The following is a 26,651-nucleotide window of genomic DNA, read 5'->3' as shown; positions in this document are numbered from 1 at the left end:
CGGGGGACAGACAGTGCGGTGCCACCCAGAGCACCCAGAGCAGCTCCCTTCACAGCGGAGCAGGAGGAGGTCACTGTCCACCAAGAAGGGGGAACGGGGAGCGGCCGCCCACAGGCCTGGGGTTTTCTGGGTGATGGGAATGTTCTAAGCTCCTTCTGGGGACAGTGACACACCCTGAGTGGGAAGACAAGGCCACCTAGGAGAGGTCGGGGAGGCGAGGGGCACAGCACGGGGGGCACAGCACGGGGGTGGGGCACGGCACGGGGGGCACAGCAGGGCAGAGGCAGCAGCGCCCCCTCACAGGCTGAGCCCGTGGCCACCCACTCGCTCCTGCTACACCAGGCCCAGCACTGGAGGCTGCGAGCAGGGCGCCCTGTCCTGTCTGTGACGGTGACTCCGGGGCTGTGCCTACCACCCCTGCACAGCAGGAGCCCAGCAAGAGCCAGTGCCTTTGGGGAACAAGGGGCTTGGTGCCGGCCAGTACCCAGGGCCATCTGTGCGCCAGAGGTGTCACCAGGCCTGAGTCACTTCCTAGAAACGCTGATGGGAACCCTCGGGGCCTGGGAATGCTGGCACCTCCTGGGCTGGCCAAGGGGCCTCCATAGAAGGTTCCGGCTGTTCTCAGGCACTGCAGGGCTGCTCCCGAGGAGGCCGCCTCGCTCCTCTCCCTCCCGACCGGCTCCTCGGCCCTGCGTCCACACCACCCAGGCTCCAGGGCCCACAGGACAGCTGCGGTGTGGTGTCCGGGAGGGGACAGGCAGTCCAGCTCAGCTGCTCAGGCTCATGGGACGTGTGACAGGGAGGAGAGGCAGTCTGCTGACGCACACCTCCTGCTGTGGGTGCCAGGGACCAGGACACTGCGCAGTTCTGAGAGGCGGGGGGTGTGGCGTGTCGCCACAGGGGACTGTCCTGCTGCCCTGCTGGACAGGCATGCCCAGCACGCCTGTCCCCACCCCATAAACAGCTGGAGGCGGAGGGCCAGCAGGAACCAAACAGTGAACACCCCTCGGTGGCCCTGGGTGGCAGCTGGTGGCCACAGGCCATCCGTTCCAGGATTTGATGCCAGGAAAGCAGCAGACGAGCCACAGAGCCATGAAACACAGGGCCACCTGTCCCCCAGGCCCTGATAGGGAACTGAGCTCTGCACCCCGACACCCAGGACCCTGGCCACCAATGGCCCCAACAGGCCTGTGCCTGAGGTGGGCGGGGTCTAAAGGAGCCCGTCCATGGCCTCCCCGGCTCCTGCCATGAGGCCGCGACAGCGGCTCGCTCCCACCCACCTCATCCCCAAAACGGGGCTCGCCGCAGGGTCCACCTCGCGGGCTGCGCCCACCTGGACCATCACAACAACCTGGAAGCCCTGTTGACGGAACCCTGGGTGACCACGAGACACTGAGGCACAGGCCACGGTGTGGCCTCTCCAGGTCACAGGGTCATGGCAGGGCTGGAACCACACCCAGAGGCCTCTGCCTGCGAAGCCCGGCTCTGGCCCAAGGGCAGCCCAGTGTCTCTGTGAGGACCGGGTGTCGACCCTCAGGCTCCGCTGGCCACAGATGGCTTCTGTTCTTTGTCCTGTTTATGACCCTTTAAAACTGTGACGCCACGCTTCGCTCATGGCCAGCGACCCAGGCCCAGCGGCTGGCTCTGGGGGCCGCAGGCTGCCCATCGCGCCCCGCAGCATAGCCACCAAGTGTGTCTGGAGAAGCAGCGCTGCGGGCCGTGCTGGTCCCCGCGCCACCAATACCCAGGTGCCACCGGAGCTTCTGAGCCACGGCAGGTCACTGCCTGCAAGACCCAGGCTGGACCAGTTGCTGGGCAGGGCAGGACATGCAGGCCGTGGATGGTGGTTGGCTGCCAACCCAGCCCCTGTGCCTCCTCATTCCCTGCTTCCCAGGAACAGAGTGTGGTGAAGGGCCCTTGTGCCCAGTCCTGGGCTGGGCGCCACCTCTCCTCCCTCTGGGAAGCCGTGGCTGGAAGGGCGCGGCTCACCTTGAGCAGCAGCGGGTACTTGCAGATCCGCTGGATGGGAGACAGCAGGTAGCCCTCCAGGGGGATGTCTGTGGTCTTCCGGCCTCCCAGCAGCATACAGCTCTGCAAAGGAACAGAGACCCTCGTTAACTCACCAAGGGCAGCACAGGACCGGGTGCCCTCACGTCCCCAAGGAATCGCAAAGCAGCGCCGAGAAAGAAAATTCATGACCCCAGGAGAGGTGAGGCCACATGCGGGTGGTGGACCGTGGGCCCCGTCCTGCTGCCCCTGGCTGGAAGTCTCGTAGACACATCCACTGACGCCTCCTCTGGCCGCTTGCAAACGTGGAGGCAGAGGCCAGCGGCTGCAGAAGAGACCAAACCATTGGGAGACCTGAGACGTCACTACTGGCCCTCTGCAGAGAAGCCAGCTGAGTCCTGGTGAAGGGAGACTTCACCACACACGTAGCAGGGGACAGCGGACAGGGGACAGGGGCCCAGACCGGCCAAATGGCCTCGTTCCAAAGAGCAAGAACTGAGAGGCGCCCTGGCTGGCCCCCAGCTGGAAGGTAGGGACACTTGCCTCTCTGTGGACGTTGGGCCGCCAGGGATTCACACGGTCCAGAAGCACACCCCACACAGCCACGTGGTGACCCCAGAAGCGCACCCCACAGGGCCACGTGGTGACCCCAGGAGTGCACCCCACAGGGCCACGCGGGGAGCCCCAGAAGCGCACCCTGGGCAGCAGAGGAAGAGCAGAGGCTGCGTGCGCCAGGATCCCCTCCCCACAGCTAGGGACGTGGGCACTGCTGGCCAGGGCGGGGCCTCCCGGGAGCCCAGGGCTCCGGCCCTGCCCACTGAGCCCCTGCACACTGAGACTTGCTCTTCCCATGTCGCAGCTCGGAGCTCTGGAGTTTGGGAGGTTCAGCCTGTCATACAGGTCACCCCATCAGTCACCCCAGAACCAGCGGGCCACAGAGGTGGCACCGAGCAGGCAGCCGACGAGGGCCCTGGGCTTGGAACCTCGATGCTGCTTCCCAGCCCCCACCTGGACTCCCAGGCCAGGACCCCCTCCTCCTGGGTCCCCCTGTAGGCCACCATTCCACCCGGCCATCATCACCCTCTAGGGACTGTTCTCTCCTGGTGGGGAGGGGGCTCCAACCTAAGGCCATTTTTTGGGTGATGGGAGCCTGAGTTATTAATGTCTACAGTGGACGGTCTTGGGTCCCCAAGGCTCACGCCATGCACAGTGGACACACGTGGACAGGCTGCCAGCACTCCTCCCTGAGCGGCTCAGCCCTCGTCTTCCACACCTCCCCACAGACTGGCAGAGGACAGATCCTGGGATGGGGTCCCCCATCATCCTGGGGAAGCCTGGCACAGACACGGGGCCCAGGCACCCGCGCTGCCCCACCTCCCTGCAGCACCCGCGGTGTCTCCTCCTTGGAGGGGCGGCTCTGCCACCCAGGTCCCTGGTGGCTGAGCCGCTCTGCTCCCGCCACCGTGTCTGCCCCAGCACAGACGGGGACCCGGGCCGCGGCGGGGAGGTGCCAGGCCCACGCTGTCCACACTCAGGCCTTTGTCCTCTGAGCCAGCGCTGGCCACCAGCTGCCCTGGTGACGTCAGTTCCAGGCAGGGGGCAGGGAGCCCGGCAGGGGCTCTTTCCAACAGACCAGGGCTGGCTGCAGAAGGCCGGTCTCCGTCCAGGACCAAGGCGTCCTCACAGGACCATCCGGCCACAGCTGCACGCCCCCCTTCATTTAAAAGGGAGAGGAGCCTGGCACACACAGTGCCACCCCCACTCTCCAGAATGACCTGGCTCCCCTGAGGTCCCAGAGAGGTCCAGGTGAGGGGGCCACTTCGAGGCCACCCCGAACCCTCCCTCCCCTCCACACACCACCCGACCCGGCCTCGAATGCCACTGCACACCGCACACTCGGACTGGCTTCCACTCCACCTCTGGCTCTGGCCGCCGGCCCGACGCCCTGCCTGGACAGCCACGGGACAGCCACAGGACAGCCACAGCCCTTTTCTTTTCCTTTTTTTGGCACTGGCACTGGACCCAGGGGCGCTTTGTCACTGGGCTACCCCCCGGCCCCCTTTTGCACTTTGAGACAGGGTCTCGCTAAGTTGCTGAGGCTGGCCTCAAACTCTCCCTCCTGCCTCCGCCTAAGTTGCTGGGGTCAGAGGCATGGCCGCCTCACCTGGCCTGTCACAGCACCTGAACCTGACCCACCCACAGTGGAGTGTGCACCCCCTGGGCAGGGCCGGCCCCGCCCCGCAGCCCACCTAGCCACCTCCTCCAGGCCCCAGAGCCAGCACAGGCCTTCACACTGTGGGGACCCAACTGCTGTCCCCACGGCCCTGTTCTCAGCCACTGCCTCCGGCTCCAGCAGCCCTCAGTGGTTTTGAGTGGTGATCCCCAAAATGCCATGTCCCCCCAGAACCTTAGGATGGGGCCTGATTTGGTAAATAGGATCTTGACAGATGTGATTACTATCACAGGGACTGAGGGGACCCTGAATCCATGACTCTGTCCTTATAGGGAGGAGGAGGGCACAGAGAAAAAGCCCCGAGAAGGCCCCATGCTATCCCGCGGCCGCAGCTCACGGGCGGGAGTTGACGAAACAGCCAGAGCCCAAGCCGATTCGGGAGAGTCCTCAGGGAAAAACCGACCTTGGCTGAGAGGGACAGCCAGGTCACCCTGGGGCCCAGAGGGCAGACTGAGAGGAGCCTGAGGAACTTCTGCTGAAGGAATGTCCCGACCGTGGGCTCCGTGGTGGCCCGTGGTGGCAGACAGGTGTGGTGTCCACCCCTGCAAGGACACTCACGTGCTGGAAGCAGCTCAGTAAAAAGGTTTCTCGGGGCTGGGCTGGGGCTAGGGACAGGGCACTGTCTAACATGTGAGGCCCTGGGTTCGACTCTTAACCCAGAATATAGATAAGTGAATAAAATAAAGGCCCATCAGCATCTACACACACACACACACACACACACACACACACACACACACACGCGCGCGCGCACACACACACACACACAGAGAAGACGAAGTTTTCAAAACTCTCAGGCTCTCCAAGGACCACGTGGCTGCCGTTGCTGGTTTTTCCTCTCTGTCTCCTCCTGCTCTTGGCTCCACTGCCCGGGCCTTGCTGCTGTTCCTCGAGCACACGCCCACCTCAGGTCCTTGGCACCTGCAGCTGGTCCACCTGGAATGCCTGCCTCCAGGTCACCCTGCCCGCCTCCTTAACCCACATCTCTGCTTAAACATGAGCTGAGACAGTTTCTCCAAAGAGCGACCTAGACAGCAGCACGTCCCAACTCCCTCAAGACACCCCGCCACCCCCGCCTGCTTCACGCCCTCCAGAGAACTTTGTACCCCGTGACCTATCACCTGCACCCCCGGGTAGGTGGCCCTTGCCTGGCCCTGTTCACTGTGGCAGTCACAGGACTTAGAATGACCCCTGGCATATCACAGGTGCCCAGTAAGAAGCTGATGAATGAACAAACTGTCACCAGTTAATGGACAAGAAAACTAATGCAGAGGACACTGACGTCCCTGCCTGCCACTCAGTGGGTGCCCGCACATCCTGAGCAGAGAGCCAGATTCTGTCGTCCCTGAGGCTTTGACACCTGACGACAGGCACATGACAGCTCTTCTGCAGGTGGCCAAGAGCTGGAGACGGGCGAGGAAGAGACAGATGGCACGGCGCTGGCACCACGCGTCCTCCCCTGCCCGCAGGCCTGGCCCAGCTGCCGTTGGAAAGAGCATCTGGCCCACCAGGGACCGAGAGAGAGCAGGGACCAAGGGACAGCAGGGACCGAGGGGGGCTCCTTCCTCAGCCTGGCCTCCTGGCACCCTCCTGCCTCGCAGGCCCCAAGTGGCCGGGGGAGTGCTCGGGGGCAGGAGGCTGAGCCGGGAGCTCCTGGCCTGGGCAGTGGGGCGGGGCAAGGCGGTGCTGCCCCAAGTGGACAGGTGGGGCAGAAAGGTGGCCCCTGCGTCCTGTGCTGCAGGGAGGGCCCAGCTCTGCAGTCAGCACCGAGTGTTTTATGAACCCAAGTGCACACATGGGCTGTGGCAGGCACAGGGCAGGAGGGGGACACGTCAGCTCGCGCAGGCCACGTGCCTGGGACAGAAGGAAACAGCCACCACCCTGCCCCCCAGACACTGTCCGGGCCCAGGCCAGGCCAGACCTCTCACCCCAGGGGCGAATGTTCTGAACCAGAATCCTGGAGATGCTCTAGGGAGGCTGCACCCGGGGACTCTGTGATGACGCGGCCCGCTCCCTGGGGGCCCGGTGCACAGTCCCCACAACGCTCCAGGTCTGAACTCGCTGCAGCTGATCAAAACCAGCTCGGGGGCTGGGTGGGGCTCAGGGGCAGAGCGCTTGCCTGGCAGGTGTGAGGCCCTGGGTTCGATTCTCAGCACCAAAAAATATGAATAAAATAAAGGTCCATTGACAACTGAAAAATAAAATGAAATAAACAGCACAGGAGGGCATCACTGAAGGGAGAGAGGACTTAGAGGCGAAAGACCTGGACTGGACCTCTGATGAGCTAAGTCACCTTTCAAGTATGAACTTTAGAAAGTCCCTTAGTATTGTGGGGTCACAGAAGTCCCCATGAAGACAACGCAGAGAAGAGTGGAGTTTGTGTCTTGAGCACATCCTGGCGATGAGATCTGAGCACCTGGGCTCAGCTGTACCTGAAGCCCCTCAGGTCTTGACCTTCTTAGAAAACCGCACAGGTGAACTCGTTATTTTTCTTGTCACTTTGCTTAGCCAATTTTATTTAAATTTTCTTTCAATTATAAGCAAATAACCCTAATGATACCAAAGATACTAGTAATATTATTCTACGACATCATTACCATTATTAACTATGACTGCCGCCGTTTTTATTGGGAACTGGCAGAGCTGACCGCCTGCGGCCTGATTTTGCAAATGAAGTTTTATTGGAACGTGGTCAGGCTCTCCCCTTCCATGCTGTTTACGGCACCTCAGTATTCATGGCCACTGGGCATGAGCCAGGTCTCGATGCAACCTCTGGGATGGACAAGGCCTCCCACTGGCCATGAGAAGAGCCTCCCATGCCCGCCCCACCCAGGAGCCCCTCCGGGGACCGGGGACGGCGCCGGGGACAGCACGGGGCACACTCACCAGGAGGAAGGCGCAGGCGGCGGGGGCCTTGTTGAGCTCCACCAGCAGCTGCAGGGCCTTCTCGTGGTTGCTGCAGTACTCCTCATAGACGCAGAACTTGTCCTTCTGCAAGGCAAGGACATGGCCTGAGGGCACAGGCCAGGAGGGAGGCGCCCGGGTTGGCCAGGAGCCTACAGGTCAGCACTGCGGGGACGAGAGCCACGCGGGACCCCAGGGGATGCGGCTCCCACCGGCCCCAGTCCTGCACCCAGCAGTCCCTCCGGAAGGCTCAGCCCCGGGGTCGGGAACAGACAGAGCGCGGGCCTGGCCCTGGGGGTGAACTCGGGCAGGCCACCTGGCCCTGCGCCTCAGTCTCCCCAACAGGAAGGGGCACTGACCAGGGCAGGGAGGCATCACTCTGGGGGAGCTCGGTGATCTCCAGACGCCCCCGGGCCCCCCTGGATTCTGTCCAGCACAGAGGGCCCCTGGTCACCAGGTCTGTGCCCCTGCGTCTGGTTTCCAGAACTGGGAGGGGCAGAGGCCTCTGTAAGCAGGAAGCCCTCCACTGAACTCTCCAGTCCCCAAGGCTCTGGGACCTGCCAGGCCCCAAAGCAGGATGTCCTGAGGCAGAGCCCGGGGCTGGGGTGGGTGAGAGACCTCAAGACGCTCAGGGAGGAGGAGGCGTCTACAGCCCGTCCAGGTTCCAGACAGGCCCCAGGCATCCTCCCCGGGGAGGACCGGGCACCAGGACACCAAGCAGGAGGGTGGGCTTCGAAACCGACACGCAGAGCCCCGCACAGCACCCGCACAGAGGCATCCTGGGTGACATGGCCACGGGCACCCCCAGGCTCTCAGGTCGACCATGCTGCTCTCCCTCCCTCCACGATAGCCTCACGTGGACCCGGGGACATACGGGAAAGCCAAGGGCAGGCCTCTGGCCCTGGGGTCTCCAAGCTCCGGACACAGCAGAACCAGGACGCAGCTGCCCTGACCCCCATGCCAGCTCCAGCTCCAGCCCCCAGCGTGAGGTAGGGACGGGAGCCGAGGCCAACACCCAGGGGACGTGGGCAGGCCACAAACCCAGACTGGGCACTGTGGCAGGGCACTGTGAACCCCCCGCACACCCCCTAGGAAAAGCAGCTCCCCCTCCATGGCACGGTGTCCCATAAGAGGACAAAGCAGAGCCCGGCCCTCGGCCGCTGCAGGACTGCACAACACACGTAAAATGAGCAGGGGGTCCCCGGCCACAGGGAGCGCCTGTGACCCCCTGAACACTCCACAAGCACAGCCACAAATGGACAAACAGGTCGTCAGTGAGACACCACACAGACAACACCACCGTCATGCACAGGCACAGACACGGGCACGCAGCGCACACCCAGGGACTGTCGATGACCTGAGGCCAAAGGCTCTGTCACACCCTCACAGCGGTACAGAGACCCACCGAGCCACAGAGCCACCACCTCGCCTGGCCTCCACCGCCTCGCCCAGTCTGCACAGCCCCCAAGCCCTGCAATAACACGGGCAGGAAGAGGGCCGGCACCTGCAGTGCCCAAGCTGACCATCCCTGTGTCCTTCCATTGGCCTCAAATGAGCCTCAAGGCAGGAGAATCCCGAGTTGAAGGTCAGCCTTGGCCACTCAGCAAGACTCAAAAAAGCAAAAAATGGGCCGGGGGCAGTGGCCTGCGCCTGTCATCCCAGCAGCTCAGGAGGCTGGGGCAGGAGGATCACGAGTTCAAAGCCAGCCTCAGCAATTTAGCGAGGCCCTGAGCAACTCAGTGAGACCCTGTCTCTAATAAAACACAAAACAGGGCTGGGGACGTGGCTCAGTGGCCGAGTGCCACCAATTTCAATCCCTGGTACCAAAAAAAAAAAAAGCAAAAAGGGCTGGGGTGCGTCATCCTGCGTGTCAGCGCCACCAGTGTTACTTCAGGAAATTCATCATCTCCCAGTGAACCGATGCGGGGCAGGGCGGGGCAGTGGGCAGGGCAGTGGGCGGGCAGATTCTGATGGCTAACTTGGCACTTTCTGAGAGGCAGAGTCCGGAGGAAGTGGCTGGGCAGACGCGAGGCCTGGGGAGGCCGGGGAAGAAGCGGGCAGATGGAGGCTGCGGGCCTGGACCACAGGCTGATATCTCAGCCGTGCACCGTCCATCTCCCCCAGGCCTGGAGGCCACGAGCCCCCCAGGGGCAGGCCTACACCTGCTGTGGCCCCTGCTGAGCAGCAGTGGAGACCCATGAGCCGGGCAGAGAGCAGGCATCACGGTGTTTGATGAGTGAAAACAGGAAAGAAGGAGGAACTGAGAGAGGCCTGTGGCTCCCAAACCAGCTCCACCTTCTGCCCAGACTGGCCCACCTCCTCCAGGCATGAGAGGTGAGCATGTGACCAGGCCTAGCCGGTCAGAGCTGCCTGTCCTGGCAACAGCGGCCATGTGGCTAGGCTGGGCCAGTGGACACCCTGGCCAGAACCAGGGCCCCTGGTGCAACTACTGGAAAGAGAAGCTCTGACTGAACTGTTGCCACTAAGGTGACAAGCGGCAGCCCAGAGCCACCAAGGACCACCTTGGACACCACGGGAGGCATGCACCTGCCCATCACCACTGCCCTCCTCCAAGAACGGAACCAACACATGGATGGAGAGAAAGCAGGTCCTGAAAATGTCATGTGGGCTTCTGGATGCAGCTATGCCTGAAGCGAGAACACCTCCTTGAACACTCTATTGATGTTTGCCAAAAGAAGTTCCTGTCTAGAGCTATCCGAGTTGGTGTACTTGGTTTAAATGAAGACAGTCCTGATTTGGGTACATTTTCAAAGAGAGGAGAAGTGAAACACACAGACCCGAGATCCAAGTTCAGTAAAGTGACAGTCTGCCCGTCTACCTCCACTGACCACAATGGGGCCAGGCCAGCAAGCAGGGACAAGTCTGTTTATTCTCACATGTCCCCCAGTGGGCAGTGCTGGCTGGAACGTTGCTGGTGGACTCTGGAGCCCAGGGAGCCGAGGAACCGTGTGCAGCACCCGATCGTGACGGCTGCCACAGCTGCTCCGAGAGCCGCGAGCGCCTGGCACCATCCCTCAGCCCGCGGAGAGGGCAGGGCAGGCCCCAGCTGGAAAGCTGGCTGCAGCTGACCACGACAGCCCCTTGAAAGCCTGCCGGTCCAGCACCCCGTGTCCTTCCACGGAGCCTGACCAGGTGCCCCCGAGCCCGGGCCCCTGCAGATCTGGAAGTGCTGCTTGGGACTCTGTTCTGCTCTCTCCCAGGGCCCCAGTGGGCTCCAGGTGACACACAGTTCCGTGCCCAGGTGTGGTGGTGGGTCTGGGGTGTAAAGGCGACATGGACCACCTCCAGCTGGGGACAGCCAGGGGAGGGGAGCTGTCCCCCAGGGAGGGCACGAGGATGGCAGCTGTGGTTGCTGCTGCCCACAGTGTTCAGGGGGTGACCATCTGCTCCAAGCCACTCAAGTCTGAGGCTCGAGGAGGGAGGAGCAGGCTGTGGACCCCCACAGGAGGAGAGGCAGGGTCATGGGGCAGGGTCACGGGGGCGGGGTCACTCTGCAGGTCTCCTTGGCCTGCCACACCCCATCCAGGGGGAGGCCGCTTCCTCCTGAGCTTGAGACGCCCAGTGGAGTCCTGCCATGGGGACAAGACCCGGGCTCCCTGCCTCGGCCACAAAGCCCTGGGGACCTGACCCCAGGACACCCCACTCCAGCCCTCAGGCTCCCAGCTGCAGGCCCTCCCTCCCCGCCCCCACTCAGGCCTCTGCCCTCCCTCGCTCCTCTCAGTCTGGAACATGCCCCCCTCAGGAAGGCCCTCCCTCCAGCCAGAGCGCAGGACGCGCAGCCGCACCTGACTGCAGGGGCTCACTGACTGAGGTGCACCGCGCACTGACCAGCCGACGCGTGGACGCGTGGAGGCGTGTTCCGTGGTGCCCTGAACGTCCCCGTGGCCTCGGGGAACTGCGTTTGTGTTTGCAAAGTCTAGCAAGCCCGACCCCAGCCTCCGGATTCAAGGTGGGGTCAGCCTCTCCTGGCCACATCTGCATGGCCACCTGAATGACCTGGTAATGTGCCCTCAGCTCTCGGCCCGTGAGCCTCCTGCAGCCAAGAACAAGTCCGTCTCATCCAGGTCAGACACCCAGAGTGGGCACGGTGCCCCGTGGCCGGCAGGTGCCTGCTGTGCGTCTCAGGAGATGTGGAAAACCGACTGCAGAGCGAGGATGCCTCAGCCCTAACCCAGCCCTGAGGCTCCGCGGCTCTGGAACCTGGCCTGTGCCCTCTCCCCCTGGGCCTTGGTTTCTTCACCTAGAAACAGGTCGTTACAGCACCTGCCCTTAAGGGCTGTTGGGAAGTTTTAATGAGCTAATGTACCAACTACTCAGCACAGCACCCAGCACAAAGAAAGGGCTGCTCAGTGCTCATCCGTGATGGACTCAGGAGTTAGTGGCCAGGCTGGCGGGTAAGGAGGTGAGGGCATCTCCCCACCCCCTGGCCAGGGCTGGCACCGGGCGGGTCTGGGAGCCGGCCCCCTCTTCTCTGGACAGCCCGTCTGGAGCTCTGTTCCAGCCCCCGAGCCGTGCCCTCCCCACCCCGAGGCTGGCCTTGCAGAGGGGGCCGGGGGCCTGGGGCACAGCCCCCCTGTGGAGGCTGCTGTGCTGTTCCAGGCAGCCCTCACCCTTGAGGGCAGAGGCACGTCCCCCCCCAGAGTGGGGTGGTGGCAGCCAAGTCCCCTCCAGGCCACAGACAGCCATGGGCATGAGGCTGACACCTGTCCCTCGCCCGGTCACGTGGGGAGCCCGCAACCTTGATGCACCTGGGCACAACCTGAGGCCTCGTCCCAGGGCCTCCGGATCCGCTGAGGCCGTGGGAGCCGGAGCAGCCTCACCCCGGGCCACTGTCCCGGCCACCTGCACGTGACTCTCCAGCTTCCAGAACAGCCCACAAGCTGCTTTCAAAACCCTGAGACGGTGACTCAACCCAGCCGCCCCGGCACGGGAAGAGGGGGCGAGGGCTCCTCGTTTTAAATTGAAAATGATTTAGAACTGAAAACACTGACTCAGGCCGAGAAGGCCGGCTCCCTCCCAGGATCCAATTAGTCAAGGAGGCCCTGGGTGGGCACGGGCAGGTTCCCACCGTCCCCGGGGCCTCCACCTGAGGACGCAGGGCGCAGGCCTCCGGCTGAGGGCGTGGGCAGGCCCCGCAGATGTGGTGCTGGGCTCCGATCCCGCAGGTGTCACAGCAAGAGCCACCCACTTCCCGTTCCCAGGGACGGTGCTCACCTCCCCTTTAAGTCTTACCTGCCTCATCCCCAAAGAACACCCCGGGGCTCGGGGAGGGCAGACACGGCCACGTCACTGGGACCTGAGGCTCCTGCTTCCTCGGGTGGGAGTCCCACCGTAAGGGCAGCGGGAAGGGCTGGCAGAGAAGGGTCCCGAGGGCACTCACACCCTGAGACCCGTGGGAAGGGGCTGGAGTGTTCCAGAACAGCGAGGAGGAGCCAGTGTGGCCGGTCAGGGAGGGCCCTGAGCGGTGAGGGGACTCCATCTAGGAGAGGGGCAAGGAGGCCGGGGGCGCCGAGGGACCCCGTCTTGGCCCTGAGCGTCCATCCCAGCCCGGGGCATCCGTCCTATCTCAGGGTGTCTGTCCCAGCCCCGGGCACCTGTCCTCCTGTCTGGGGCTCACAGCAGCTTTGTCAGGCGGAAGGACAGGCCACTGAGGTTGGGGACTCCTGTGAAATCCCCGAGCACCCGGGTGTGGCCCAGCAGCCCGCGGCCCGGGGACTCTGCAGCTGAGCCCAGAGAAGCTCAGGAGAGGCTCCAGGGAGCAGAGAGCCCAGGATCACAGGGACACGGTGACGCCCAGAGCCTGACATGGGTGAGGACACACTGCCTGGGCCACCTCTCTCGACCACCTGCACGGCGGTGTCACCGTCCCGAGGGACAGAGGGGGACACAGGCAGTGAGAGGGGAAGTCTCGAGGGCCACAGAGCAGGGAGCAGCAGGGCCGGGCTGCGGCCAGGCGGCGGGACTCAGCTGGACGCCACAGCCCCGCGCACTGCGTGCTGGGTGCCGGGAGGGTGCGCACACCACCACGGCTGGCGAGCAGGCCCTGGCAGCACCGGTCTCACACGTCTCCACAGGGGTCTGGGCAGGGCGGGCAGGGTGCCACGTGCACCCCTTCCTCCTCCCCAGGAATCCCAGGGAGTGACGGGGAGGACAGCTGAGCGCCCCAGCAGGGACCCGAGGGTCCCTGTGAGCCCTCAGTGTGGGCAGGAGACCGGGCAGGAGACGAGCCCCGCACGCACCTGCGGAGCCGCCCCCATTCCTGCTAAAGTCAGCTACTCCGCTCTCAGCCGGGCCACCATGTCACGGCCAAGCCCAATGCCACCTCCTCCAATGCCCTCCCCCAGCTGCCACTCACGGGACATGGGCTCAGGGCTGGCCAGCTCCCAGGGCTTCACCTCAAGTGACTCCTCCCTGCCCCCCCAGCCTGGGCAGCAGGACCCTCGCTCCCTGTGCTGGACAGTGGGAGACAAAGGCCTCAGGGTGCGGTGACACCGCGGTCCCTGGCTGGTCAGCACTGAAGGGACGTGAGCCTCGGCTGCTGGCCCCAGAGGGACGAACCCTCATGCTTTCCCCAGAAGGTGACCCAGCCCTGCACGCCACGCCCCACAGCACACAGAACAGGAGGTACGGAGAGCTGAGCCTGCGGCTGCCCAGCCCCACAGTGCCCAGGAGGACAGCCCAGCCTCTCTGACCTGCGGCCCAAGCAGCACTAGGCACCTGGTGCCCTTCTGGCCAGTGGGTGGCCAAGCCTGGTTCAAACCCAGTGTGTCTGGGCCAATCTGTGCTCTCGGCCGCTGGCTGCCTCTGTTGGCCACTCTGTGGCAGAGGGGCTCTCAGCCAGCTGGCTATGGGACCTCAGGGCACAGCCACTCAGCAAGAGGCCACATCCCTCAGGAAGTGGAGAGGGGCCACCCACTGCCCACTGTGCCTGGGAGGAGCAGCCCACCAGGGCCCGCCTCCCAGATGGGCCTGCAGGGGCACCGGCCAGGGTGCTGGGCAGGGTCCGCACTGGGCAGGTACTCACGAATCTGAGGAACACGTTGCCCAGCTCATGCTGAGACTGCGGCTCCGGGTGCAGGCAGCACTCCAGGGCGGCCAGGAAGTCCTTGTGCACCTCCAGGATGTCCTCGATGTTGGAGAAGAGGATCTGCGAGCAAGCAGAGGCCCCCGCGTCAGCAGGGCCCAGGGAAAGCCACGCGCCCGAGGAGACAGCGCTCCGGGCACCAGAGCCTGCAGGGAGACGGGAGCTCTCCCGCTTGCCCGGCCGCCCCGAGAAGGTGGGCGCGAGCAGGCAGCCTGTGTGCATGGGCAGAGACCGGCCCAGAGCTAAGGTCGTTATGGTCATCACGGTCACGTCACGGTCACGTCATGTCAGCCAGCTCACCCCCAGCCTGCGGGTGAGGGACCAGCACCCCAGTGCCATGGGCCAGCAAGCCCCAGGGGCAAGGGTGCCACCCTGGCCCGTCACACTCACATGCCAGTGCGCGCCAGCCCCAGGACTGAGCGGCACGTGTCCACACCAACACAGGGAGGAAACGCGGTCTGGGGGTCTGGAACCTGCCATGCAGACACCCCACATGGGGCCACCTGCTCCCTCACCTCCACCCAGAGGGTGAAATGCAACCTGACACAGTAATTCCACACTGTAAACTGTAGCCTCTCAGTCATTTCCAGCTAGAGGACTTTTGCCACCCAGAGACAGACATCTGGCACGTCTGGGGACGTTTTGGGCTGTCACAAACTGTGGGACAAAGAGGAGAGTGCTACTGGTGTTTGCAGTCACAGACCAGGCATGCCACTGTGGGGCACAGAACACAGACGTTCAGGCACCAGTGTCCACAGTGCCCAGATGGGAGTCTGGGGGCTCAGCCAAGTGACTGTGCTGCAGCCTCACTGGCATTAACAAAAAAATTGGGAACAAATGTCCACCTGTAGGAACCAGTTAATCACATTATAGTAAGATACATTCCACAGGCAGGAATACTATGCACCTGAAAAAAGAACCTGTGGATACATATACACACAGAATCCCATCGTATCCTCATATAGATTTTAAGTGTGTGGCAGGGAGGGGAATCCAGGTGCCGAACAGGGTCCATTAGGGTCCTGTTTGTGTAAAACAGCACCAAAAATGGCCCCTCCTATCTATGCTGGTGGGAACAGAGACTTTTTAGGTGGTGATATAAACTGGCAACTGTAGAGGTCTCCGGAAAGGACCAGGAAAGATCTTTCTGATCTAAACTTCACAAATTCCATTTTCCTTCTGTTTATTGCACAAGTGTCTTTGTCAGTCTAAGTGCTGAGCAAGCAAGGTGCTCCCTCCGCTCAAACCCCAGCGTGGAAATGAGCACAGGCAGCAGTCTTGCTCCCTCCGGCATTTTCTGAGCACCTACTGTGTGCCGGGCTCAGAGACCCAGAGGATACTGCAGGGAGCAGAGGAGTCCCACCCCCATGGTGGGGGTGCCCGGGGCGCCCGTCACGGGAAGTGGCTGTGGCAGCCCCAGCCCGCAGTGCCGGGTCCCTCCAGCACGTCCGCTCACGGGCTGAACCCACTCCTAAGGCCCTCGGTGACTGTAAGGAAGGGCTGGAGTGTGAACCCAAAGGAAATGAGAAACGTCCACCCGAAAGCCGCCTGCACAGTCACGACAGCCAGCAACTGCAACAGTGCGCACACCCAACCTGGAGGAGGGCTGTGTGAAGTATTACAGAGCCATGAAAAATCACGGGCCCCACACAGACCAAGGGCAGCTCCCAGGCGACGTGAAGGCAAGACCCGGACCCGAAAGGACAGGCGACGCCAACCGATGGCGTCAGGAGCCAGTGTGCACTCTGAGAGGGAGGACTGTGTAGAGGGACAAGGATGCTCCTGCCTTCACCTGGGCCGGTGGCACACGTCCCTGGGCCTTCACTGCAGGGCGGTTCGCCCTCACGGAGAGCAGGGTCTTAACACTCGGAGACGGGACGTGAAGTCACCACAGCATGCCACAGACAGACCCAACCCCCGCCGTGCTCAGCAGTGTGCCCAGGGAGCAGGTTAAGGAGGGGACCTGGAGAGGGACCCCAACACTCCCCCCAGCCGTCCCCGGGCCACCGTGAGCCTCAGCTCTCCTAGGCACAATGTGATCTCAGAGACATCGAGGTCCCCGTCCAGTCGAGCAGGGACACCTGGAGGGGGCGGGCATCTTCCTTGGCCACGTGGCTGGGACCTCAGATGCCCACGGTCCCCTCAGACCAGGGCCTTACCGTTCCAGGGACTGCGTAGCGGCTTCCCAGAGAGCAAGGTCACATCAGAGCCAGGCCCGCGGGAGGCCCGGTGCCACACAGAAGGCCATTGATCTCCTCCTCGGCCTCCTGAGCCTCTGCCAAGACAGAGCTGCCTGACCACTCCCCGGCCCCTGACCCCGCTGCCCAGCCCGGGCGGGAGGCAGCTGCAGGAGCCGGGCTCCCAGGGCCCTTGGGAAAGGACTTTCTGCTGGTCGGAGCCGGCGCCAGACCCAGGCAGCTGGGAGACGGGGGCCGCGGGGCCAGGGAGGGTCCCGCACTGGAGCAGGACCGAGCCAGCCGCTCACAGCCCCGGGAGTCCTCCAGGGACATGGGAGAAGGGTGGGGAGCACCAAGCCAGGGCCAGCAGGTGACCTGCCCTCCCAGAATGGCCAGCAGCAGACCCTCCACGGGGGGGGGGGAGCAGCTCTGCGTCCCACCTTGACGTTCTCGTCCGTGAGCCCCTTCTCCACGGAGTCCGCCGCGTTCTGCCGGATGCGGTGCAGGAAGGCCTGTGGAGACAACAACAGTCAGCGCCCGGGAGGGACGGGCTGACCCCCCAGGGCCCACGAGGCAATGGTCCAGGGACAGGGAAACTGACTCTGCTGACACCCGAGCCAGGGACGCCCCCCCACCCTGCACCAGCTGCACCCTCCAGTGGGGGCCTGAAGAGACCCAAGAGAATGACACGGGCCAGCTTCCCCCTCACTGCCACCCACAGTCCCTGGCGGGCGACAATTCACCTCTCCTAATGTCTCATCCTTTTTTTCCTAAGCAACTTAACCCTCAAACTTTAACACATTCGCTCAGAAGTCAGGAGTACAAACCCAAAAACAGGAAAAGGCTCTTTCCCAGCCAGCCCACCCCATGTCCCCACCGCCACCCAAGCGTCCTCCGCCACCGCCCCTGCGTCCCCACCACCACCGCCTGATGATATATTAAACATTGAATTGGAGCCTGAATATATAATTGTTAACGACAGAAGGAAACATGATTTAATATCTTCTTGCCTCCCTCCTCTTCAGCCCCCTGAATTGTCGAGGGTCATGTCTTCTCAGTGTGTTCTAATTATTCTAGTGGTATGTCCTGATGTAGAGCACACATTTGTAAGCACCTAGTGAAACCTTTTTGTTGGAAATACTTTGTAACATAACACAGTACTCAAAGGACTTTCCCATTGCACTTTTTCTTATAAAACAGAGTTGATTTTTTTCCCTCCTTCCCAATAAATAATCCCATGCCTAGTTAAACATTAAATATCTGATTGTTCATAGATCAAGAAAACATAAAACATGCCTTGAAATGTCTTACACTGAAGCTCATTTGTTTTCAATCTGTCCAGAAACCATATTTATAAACTCTCAGCCAACCTTTCAAGTAAAAAAATATCCTTCAAATTTTTACCAACCCAGCAGAATCAACTTCTGCCAGATGGTCTCATTGACATTTATTTCTTATAATAATCAGCAAAAAAAAAAAAGTATTATTGTGAGGAAAATCAGAAGGCAATAAGTTCTTGTTGTCCTTGAATCACTACTTTATATTTATCTTTCTCTGATTCCTGGGGATATTTTTCATTTTGTTTCTCTTTCAAGTATTCTCTGAGCTGTCAGGAATTTTCCTAAAGCCCTACCATGTGACTTTTAGAGGTATCTTAAATTTATCATCTTGAGAAGCATCTTCAGGCACTGATTTTCCTTTTACCTTTATTTTTGTGTTTCTAATATCTGACATTATTTGGCCTTGTGAGTTGTAGGAAAAGATATAGCTTATAGTTCAATGACAATTTCCTGTACTCTGTCTTTTTCAAGTTTCTAATCATTAAATGCTTTAAACACCATTGCTGTCAGACAAATAAAAAGTTTTCAGTCTCATCTCTTTCTTCCCATTTTTTGTTATGTATAATAGCTAAACCTCAGAAGCGAAATTCTACTCAATTTCTGCCTAAAAAGCATCACAATGAAGTAGAATTTATACAATTGTGTTATTCTATCATTGGCAAAATGTACAATGGACTCACAACTGCTCAATGCTCAGACAAGAGTCTGTCCTGTCTACTGTTATTTGTGTTTGAATTAATGAAATTTTATCCTGATTTCACACTTAAGGTGTCACCATTTTATTTTGGAGATTGTTCTGTGAATTGCTTTCATTCTCATACCCAGTAGAAATCTGTGGCCCAGAGACTCGAGTTTAATGAAGAAACTGCAGAACTCGGATGACCAGAAGAAATTTTTCGAGAAAATATTTGCCTTGGACAGGCAAGTTATGCAGAAATCTGAGAACATTTCTGTCCCAAACTATTTTCTTCTTCATGTAGAAATAAAACTGTCTGAGAGCTGTTGTTATATAGGAAAATGACAGTGGTAACTCTCTCCCTGTATCCTCATGGCAGCATTATTCAGGGGCATGCAGGATACAATTTATGTAGCTACTTTACCTAGTTAGAAGAGTTTGACTATTTAAGCTATCTTTTACTATATACATGACATACAGAAAAATCATCTTGGTTCTTAGGGTAAAGGTATCTACATTGCTATTAGGTTGATCATGGTTTTCAGAAAACTGTTGCCAAAGGTGTCTTAAAATGATCACCATTTGTAGAATTTGTTGATCTAAGGTAGTATTTCTCAAACAGGTTTTCTTGGATAATATTTTATTTACATAAGTTTCTTGTGAACATTTTTGATTCCTGGGCCTTGTAACAGCTCAGTTTAATCAGTTTATATCAGAACTTTTTAAAAATTTTGTGTAAGAATTTGTTCCTACACTTTAAGCATGAATGTATTACTGTATATTATAATAATACATTAATACTATAATACTACTATACATTTATGATTAAAGTGTAAGAACAAATTCTCTGTGGAATTATGTGCTCCAGTTTAAATTGATAGTATAATCCTAATACCAATAAATCAATATTATTTTGGAAGATATGTTTCTAAATGATTATATATAAACCTTTACAAATATTGAGACTTGTATGATTTCACAAACTGATGCATGCACAGTATTTCTGTATCTTCAGCTGAGATTGAACAAATTTGTAGTAGCTTACTCAGTTTGCACTAAAACTCATATTTTAATAGTGTATCAGTAAAAAATTATAAACCTGGTAATTTGAATTTTTTTTAAAGTTGAATTGGTAGTGTGATGTCTCTGAAAAATTGGCAATGAGTGAAATAATGGATCAGTCAGCTCTGAATTTACTCAGTTCTGTAACTTTGGGCAGGATACTAATTTTCCAATTATTTTAGTTTCACAAACAATGCACTAGAATAATATTACCTGTCTCACAGATTCATTATGAGAATGAAATTATACAATCAGCCAGAAGTGTTTATCAGAGCACTTGGCATATATAAAATCAATTAATGTTATTTATTATTATAATTATTGCAACTATTTATAAAAATTACACTTCCATTTATTCTCTTGCCACAGGCCCTTTATTATTAGGGAAAGACTGCCATTCACCCCTTCCTTACTTCAACTCTCATTTCTGATTCTGTGTATTTAGACTTCCCATGGAGGCATCTTTCTAAAATCCAGTTCTCTTCCCCATAGTTCAGTGTGCCTCAGATCCACACTGCTTACCAGTTTCTTTCTAAATCAGAAGTAAAATCTCTCCAAAGATTTCTGGTCTCTTATATCCCCCATGCTTCAGTTTTATCTTCTACTGCTCCCTCAAAATCTAATTGTGCATTAAATCTTGTTGTTCTGCATGCATCATCCATTTATACTCCTTGTTCATCCCCTTCTTTTCATCTGAAATGAAATCCCCAACCATTGACATCTAGCCCATTCAACTGTCAGATTTCCTAGTCTTTAGCAATCACTTCACTCTCAATCATATAGATTCTACTTAAAATTTGTTCCATGGTATGGTTTATATGTGAGGTGTCCTCTAAAATCTCATGTGTGAGACAATGCAAGAAAGTTCAGAGGTAAAATGGTTAGGTTATGAGAGCCTTTACTCAATCAGAGCATTAGTCCCCTGCTAGGGATTAACTGGGTAGTAACTGTAGGCAGGTAGGGTATGCATGGAGGAGGTGGGTCCCAGAGGGCAAAGCTTTGGGTTTATATTTTGTGTCTGGAAAGAAAAGTGTCTCTCTATGTCTGCTTCCTTGTTCCACATTCTGGATTGTTTTCTTCTGCCACATCTATGCACCGTGATGTTCTGCCTCTCCTGGGTCCAGAGCTATGAAGCCAGCTATTTGTGGGCTGAGACCACTGAAACCGTGAGCACCAAATAAACTTTTCTTCCTCTAAAATTGTTTTTCTCATGCCAGTAGTGAAAAAGCTGACTAAAACAGTCCACTTACCCGCTATGAGCCAATCACTGCAATCTCGTGGGAAATGTAGAATCTCAGACTCCACCCCAGGTCTACTGAATCACAATGTGAATTTCAACAGGTTTCCCATGTGATTTTTATGCATGTTCAATTTTGAGATTTATTGAACTGAAACCCTTCCAGCAGTGATAATCAGTTTAAGGTGTGCATTAGAATCACCTGGAATCTTCTTTAAAAATGACTTTTGTGTTCTATTCCAATATCCTGATTCCTCAAAATTCCTTTATCCCAGGAATACCATTTTCAAGTTTCTGGAGAACCACCAACTTGGAGCCTGAATAACATTATGGCATATGCTGTGTGCTTCCTCCATAGTTTATAGATTATAATCAAATTTACCTAAATGGGCTGTATGAATATGATTTTTTTCTGCAAATTTAATAAAGTCAAAATATCCACACTAGCTTTAAAACAACTTTTATTTGCAACCACTATCAGGTGTGAATGCTTTTAACACAGGAAAAAAAGAGAAATATGAAATAACTTGTCCACGGTTACATATCTAATAAGCTGTACCATTAATATATTGACTTTAGTTAAGCTCTGGGCAGTATGCATTCCCACATCAACAGATGACAGGACAGAGTAATGGTGAGATCATCACCCCCATGTTCTCTGCAGAACTGATTTTTGAATCTAACTCCTCTGAGTTCTCATTCTAACTATCGGGCTCTTATTATCTTTTTTATGATTTCTTGTAATAATTGCCCAATGACTGTTTCTGAGTTCAGTTCCTCATTCTACTTTACACATTATTCCCAGAGACATCACCATGAAACATAAATTTCCTCATGTCTCTTTCTGCTCTATCCACATGATAGCTCCTTCAGTGCTATTGCAGCCACCATAATTTGGCACCTACCTGATGCTATTACCTATTATTTCTCCTTGGTTTTCTGTACATTTCCTCATTTTCAATGTCTGACATACTCCTTATTATTCCTGGTGGCCATGTCAAAAAGTTCCATTAAAAAAGTCTGCTAAAATATGGTCTCTGTTTCTAAATACACTGTAAATACATAAACCACAGAAACTGTTTCCATTCATGATTATGTTATATTATACTCAATATTTGCTAGTAAGATATGGGTGCCAGACTCCACTTTTGGAGAATGGTCTCTTGGGGCCTACAATAATGTAGGAGAACACCAAGTTGAGGGAAATCAGTTCTTTAAAAGCATTTTACACCCAAGACTCAACATAGATCCTACCTAAAGTAATGAATGTTTTCTGCCCTGATTTAAAGTGTAGTTTTAAAACAGTTTTAAAAGATAAAAGGGAATACTGGGAGCCAAGGAGTCAGAAAAGTTTGCTTTCTGAGATCCATTTCCTCTTATAATGAATTTTTGACGTCAGGGTCATTGTTCTTAAGCACTGAGAGATCTGGGCTGTATTGTCTGTGGTGGTCGGATATCTGAGAATAAAATGAAAGATTACCTCAGTATGACCTTGTGTGGATGGACAGTATCCAGTCACGTGCTACTTTATATAGAGAATGTGGTAAAAGATTCAGCAGTAGTGTTTTTTGATCACTAATGGTTGCAGGGAAAGAATAATTGCTTCAGTTCTTACTGAAGTAGAAATCTGTGCTTCCTTTTTAGCATAAACACATTTTATAATTTTTTGCTGCTCATGAAATATAATATTATGAATGAATTAATATTCAATATATTAGTTAATATCTATATTATTTTAAAGAAAAATATTGTTTTCAAAATTTCCATTAAAAATTATTTTTATCATCCCCAAATCCACAATATATAACCACTATGTACTAAATATAATTTTAATAAATCAATTTAACACCACCATGTGTGTCAATATTAGGTACATATTTAGAAATAAAGAAAATCCTTATCATCCAAACACAACTGCTTAACCCATGTTAATTCCAAAAACCATTAATTCTGCATTTATGTATATATAAGATACATAATCTCAAACACAAAAATTTTACATAATTGTGTGAATTGATTGAATAGCCTGAACATATGGGTTAGGTTGACTTTGCCTTATTGGATTCTAATCCATTGACGACATCACACTATTCATCTCAATGTTGCATATACTATCTAGTTTGTATGTAACACAATTTAGCTGCATTCGTTTAAGTGATAAGAGAGCTACATGAGTTTTGAGACTATCTTTTTATTGTGAAATGTGGATATTATCATGTATTTTCAAATGACAGTGATATTTTCTGGAACTGTGTTAGAAAACAACATTAAGACTTAATACAAATTTGTGAGCAAACCTTCCACTTTATGTTTCAGTATTTTACCAAAGGAGTTCTGTGAAAAATTAAAGAGGTCTCTAACACAGAATTTAAATTCTTACTGGCCAATGGAATTCTGCAATCCCATTAACACGAGAGCCTGACATAGCTGAGATTTATATTGCCAGAAACTCTTGTTTGATTTATAATCTGGTAATCTTTTTATCCTCCATTTATATGCAGTATAACTTGACGTAAGTGCAAGAATGCCTCTGCTAATAGAATTTACGAATATTGGACCAAGACATTTTTTAGATCATAAAGTCTTTGTGAAAAGGGAAGAAAGGGAAAGGCTGGGCCTGGTTATGAGGAGATTCCAGGGTCTGGCTTTAACATAGTCTTATAAAATGAAATTCGGGTTAAAACTACTGATTTTAGAACGTTAGACTGGCATTAGGTTCCCTGTAGATCGGTCTGCTCCCTCAGCTCAGCCCACATAACTGTTTTACCAGCCCTCAAGCCACAAGTGTTTTTTTAGGTACTTGTGAATTTTTGTAACAGTTCTTATTAAAAAGTTATGTGAGCTTATGAAGTGTACATCGGTAGAGGGAAGCAAAGAAAGTGGAATCGGGGGAGAGAGAAAATCTAAACAACACACGGAGCCTGAAACTTTGGGGGATATAAAGAAAGCTGGGTACAACAAAGAATACTTGCTACATTCACTTCACCCACAAAAAGATGTCTCCAAATCAGACAGCCATCAAAATAAACAGTGAACTTAGAATCCAAGGTTTTAATCTGCTGCTGCCATCTCTTCTCCCAAACTTCTCTTCCCTTTCTGAACCACATTATGTTCAAACTATTCATCCTCTCTACTATGAAGATGGCTTGGGAAATAATTTCCCTCATTGTTTGACACTCAACTATAAATGTTATTTTTGTCTCTTTCCATTCATTTGAACACTGATTAGGAACAAAGCATTTTCATTATTTTTCTCTACACATTGAAAAGTCCAAGCTAAAAAACTCTCAGAGATGTAAACTATGCATAAACCCACACTCATGCCTTATGTATGAATGGGAAGCTCCACACAGAACAATATAAATCATTTTGGGGGTAAAGTAAGGTGTCAGGTGATTTGGTGGTGTTTGAGCCTTTAGGTATTTTCTAAGTTTTCTGCTTGAATGTATATTATTCTGGACATTTACAATTATTAAAAAAATGTTTTAGAGGACTACATTACTTAAGAAGAAAGTGCGGTGGAGTATAATGATTAGGTCTTCTGAGGGCAGTGTTAGTTGACAGTCATCCAAAATGTGACACACTCAGATAGTTTCAATCACCTTAACATCTTTGAAATTTCTGTGATGTAAATATCACTCTCTCATCAAAAGTACATTTTTAATCATTTGATATTTTATAATCTACACTCTATGACATTCCTAATGCTAAATAAACTGGGATCAAACATATTTTAAGATCAATTTAACTACACAGTTAATAATATACAAGCAAATTTCACAAGTAAAGCAGAATAAAAACATTACTTCTATACTTAACAGTTTTGGACTTAGGAATATGAGTATGTAATTCCATTGAATTAATAGTTGGGTTTTACTTTAGTGTTGTGAGGGTCAAACAAAGAAGGAAGAGATCAACAGAGAGATATACAGCAAAAGTAAAGAAACAGATGAATAAGAGAAAGAAAATTATGTTAGCAATATTTGGTAAAATTCTATACCTAGATGAAAATACTGACACACTGTCCCTTTAGTTGATGAAATTATGAATAAACCACATCCTTGTCTTCAAACTGGAGAAATGTACTGACAGGATTCCACACCACAAACACTCTGCCTCACAGTTGGAGCTAAATAGTAAGCTTGGCACGGTAAAAGTTGTGCAACTAACTCTTCCTCTATTAAAATGCATATATTTATTATTAATTATTATTGAATTTCTTAATTTTAGAGTATTAGAGGGCAATTTAAAAATTTTGTTGACTCATTAGAAAGACCTAATGTGATATTCTGCACATTGCAGCACTGTATTAAAAGGCTGTATTTATAGCATTAATTTTAAGTCCCCATTTGAACTGTTATATTAGAGAAGAATACAAAAAAGGTAAATCTAAAAGTTAAACTGAGAGCTTTGCCTATTTAGTTTCCCAATTTGCTGAACACACACATAAGCTCTTTTCTTCTTGCCTCTTATGTACCCTGTGAAATCACACTACTATTTTGTATCTGTTTCCCACTATCTCTTTTCTTCTGCTCTACTCATTCCTTTCTTAAAATTTTCTTTCACCCAAACCAAACAAACAGAACTTTGCATATTACTGTCAGCTCTGAATTCCATTCATTTACTCAGAATGATGACCAAAGAAATGATTAGATTTTCTTCTGAAGCAATTAACATTTTCAGAACCTTCTTGTGTTATAGCAGTTCATGATGTAGTCAAAATGAATCAAATATAATATTGGTTACATTTTATATTCTCCTTTCCAATGACTTGAGATCTAGTGGTACTGAAATAAAATTAGGAAGTAGCTTGGAATTAATTTAAGCATTATACTGCATTATACTAAAAGTAATCATATGTGTGGTGCATTACTGTAATGCATTATTCCTTATTTTCTAGATAATGATTACCTCCATGATACAATAAAAATAATGCTGTAACTACATTCAATTTCTCAGCAAAGTACACTTAATTCTGGTAATGATAAAGAAATCAGTGCGTTACAATGTCTATAACATTGTACCATTTTGGACATGAACAGCAAAGCATTTATAGCTATATCTATATCTCGATATAGAAAAAATCAGTTACTGATTGCAAGTATTATATAATCCTGTTTATAGTAGGCAAATAGGGGACAGGGTATTAGTTTGGCATTTTATAATTATCCAAAATCCTTGATGAGATGTTTTTAAAAAACTCTGAATGTACATATGTGTGTGTGTGTGTGTGTGTGTATATATATATATATATATATATATATATTTTTTTTTAAGTAGAAAGTCAATGCAGAACAAAAGGAAAAATATAACTTAAATCATTTTATAAAATATCTTCTTGGAAAACTCATGATACTCTCTAGAGAGAAATTAAATAATGTGTCTGAAAATATAATTTCAGGTTGTTTAATTTGTGAAAATTTTCTAAAAATAATTCAGAGAAGTTAGAGTATTAGAAATACTTGCATTTCATTACTTTAAAAAGAAAGAAAAAACTTACAAATTGTTAGAAAAGCTACTTATGTATTTAATTCTTAATTTTTAACCTGCAGAATGAATGAAATCCCTAATATTATTGTGTAAGCAAAGGGATATAACAAAAACCAAAGCATCTAGCATAAACTAAGAAAAAAAAACAACAACAACAAAAACACTTTAATTTCTTAATTACATTCAGAAATTTCTTAAGGTAAGGGTAGTGATTTTTCATTTCTTGTATCTTTAAAAATAAGTGTATTAATCAAGCTCTCTTTTTCTATTGAATAATGTCTTCAAGAAAATATGAAAGCCTTATGATAAAAAATCTGAGTTAAATATATTTATTATCTCTGAAGCTTGTGTTTAGCTCACCAAACTTCCTACTTTTTCATTAGATAAATAACACAATCATATGGTAGAAACATTTTAATC

The 26,651-nt window shown here is 52.8% G+C and overlaps 1 protein-coding gene across 1 annotated transcript in view; it reads right to left on the bottom strand.

Annotated features, from left to right (window-relative positions):
• Positions 1-25,658, bottom strand: part of LOC308631613 (phosphatidylinositol 3,4,5-trisphosphate-dependent Rac exchanger 1 protein-like) — a gene marked incomplete at its 5' end in the record, with an annotated part of 82,913 nt that extends 57,255 nt beyond the window's left edge. The window contains 5 exons of the mRNA XM_081262997.1: positions 1,990-2,091; positions 7,127-7,231; positions 14,190-14,312; positions 16,867-16,938; positions 25,653-25,658. Coding sequence (XP_081119123.1) covers positions 1,990-2,091; positions 7,127-7,231; positions 14,190-14,312; positions 16,867-16,938; positions 25,653-25,658 — 408 coding nt within the window. The remainder of the gene's footprint in view (positions 1-1,989; positions 2,092-7,126; positions 7,232-14,189; positions 14,313-16,866; positions 16,939-25,652) is intronic.
• Positions 25,659-26,651: the final 993 nt, after the last annotated feature.

This window comes from Spermophilus citellus, assembly GCF_964194105.1.
Source record: "Spermophilus citellus genome assembly, chromosome: 12".
Taxonomy (NCBI): Eukaryota; Metazoa; Chordata; class Mammalia; order Rodentia; family Sciuridae; genus Spermophilus; species Spermophilus citellus.
Note: the sequence above shows the minus strand (reverse complement) of the source record. Positions and strands in the feature narration are given on the sequence as shown.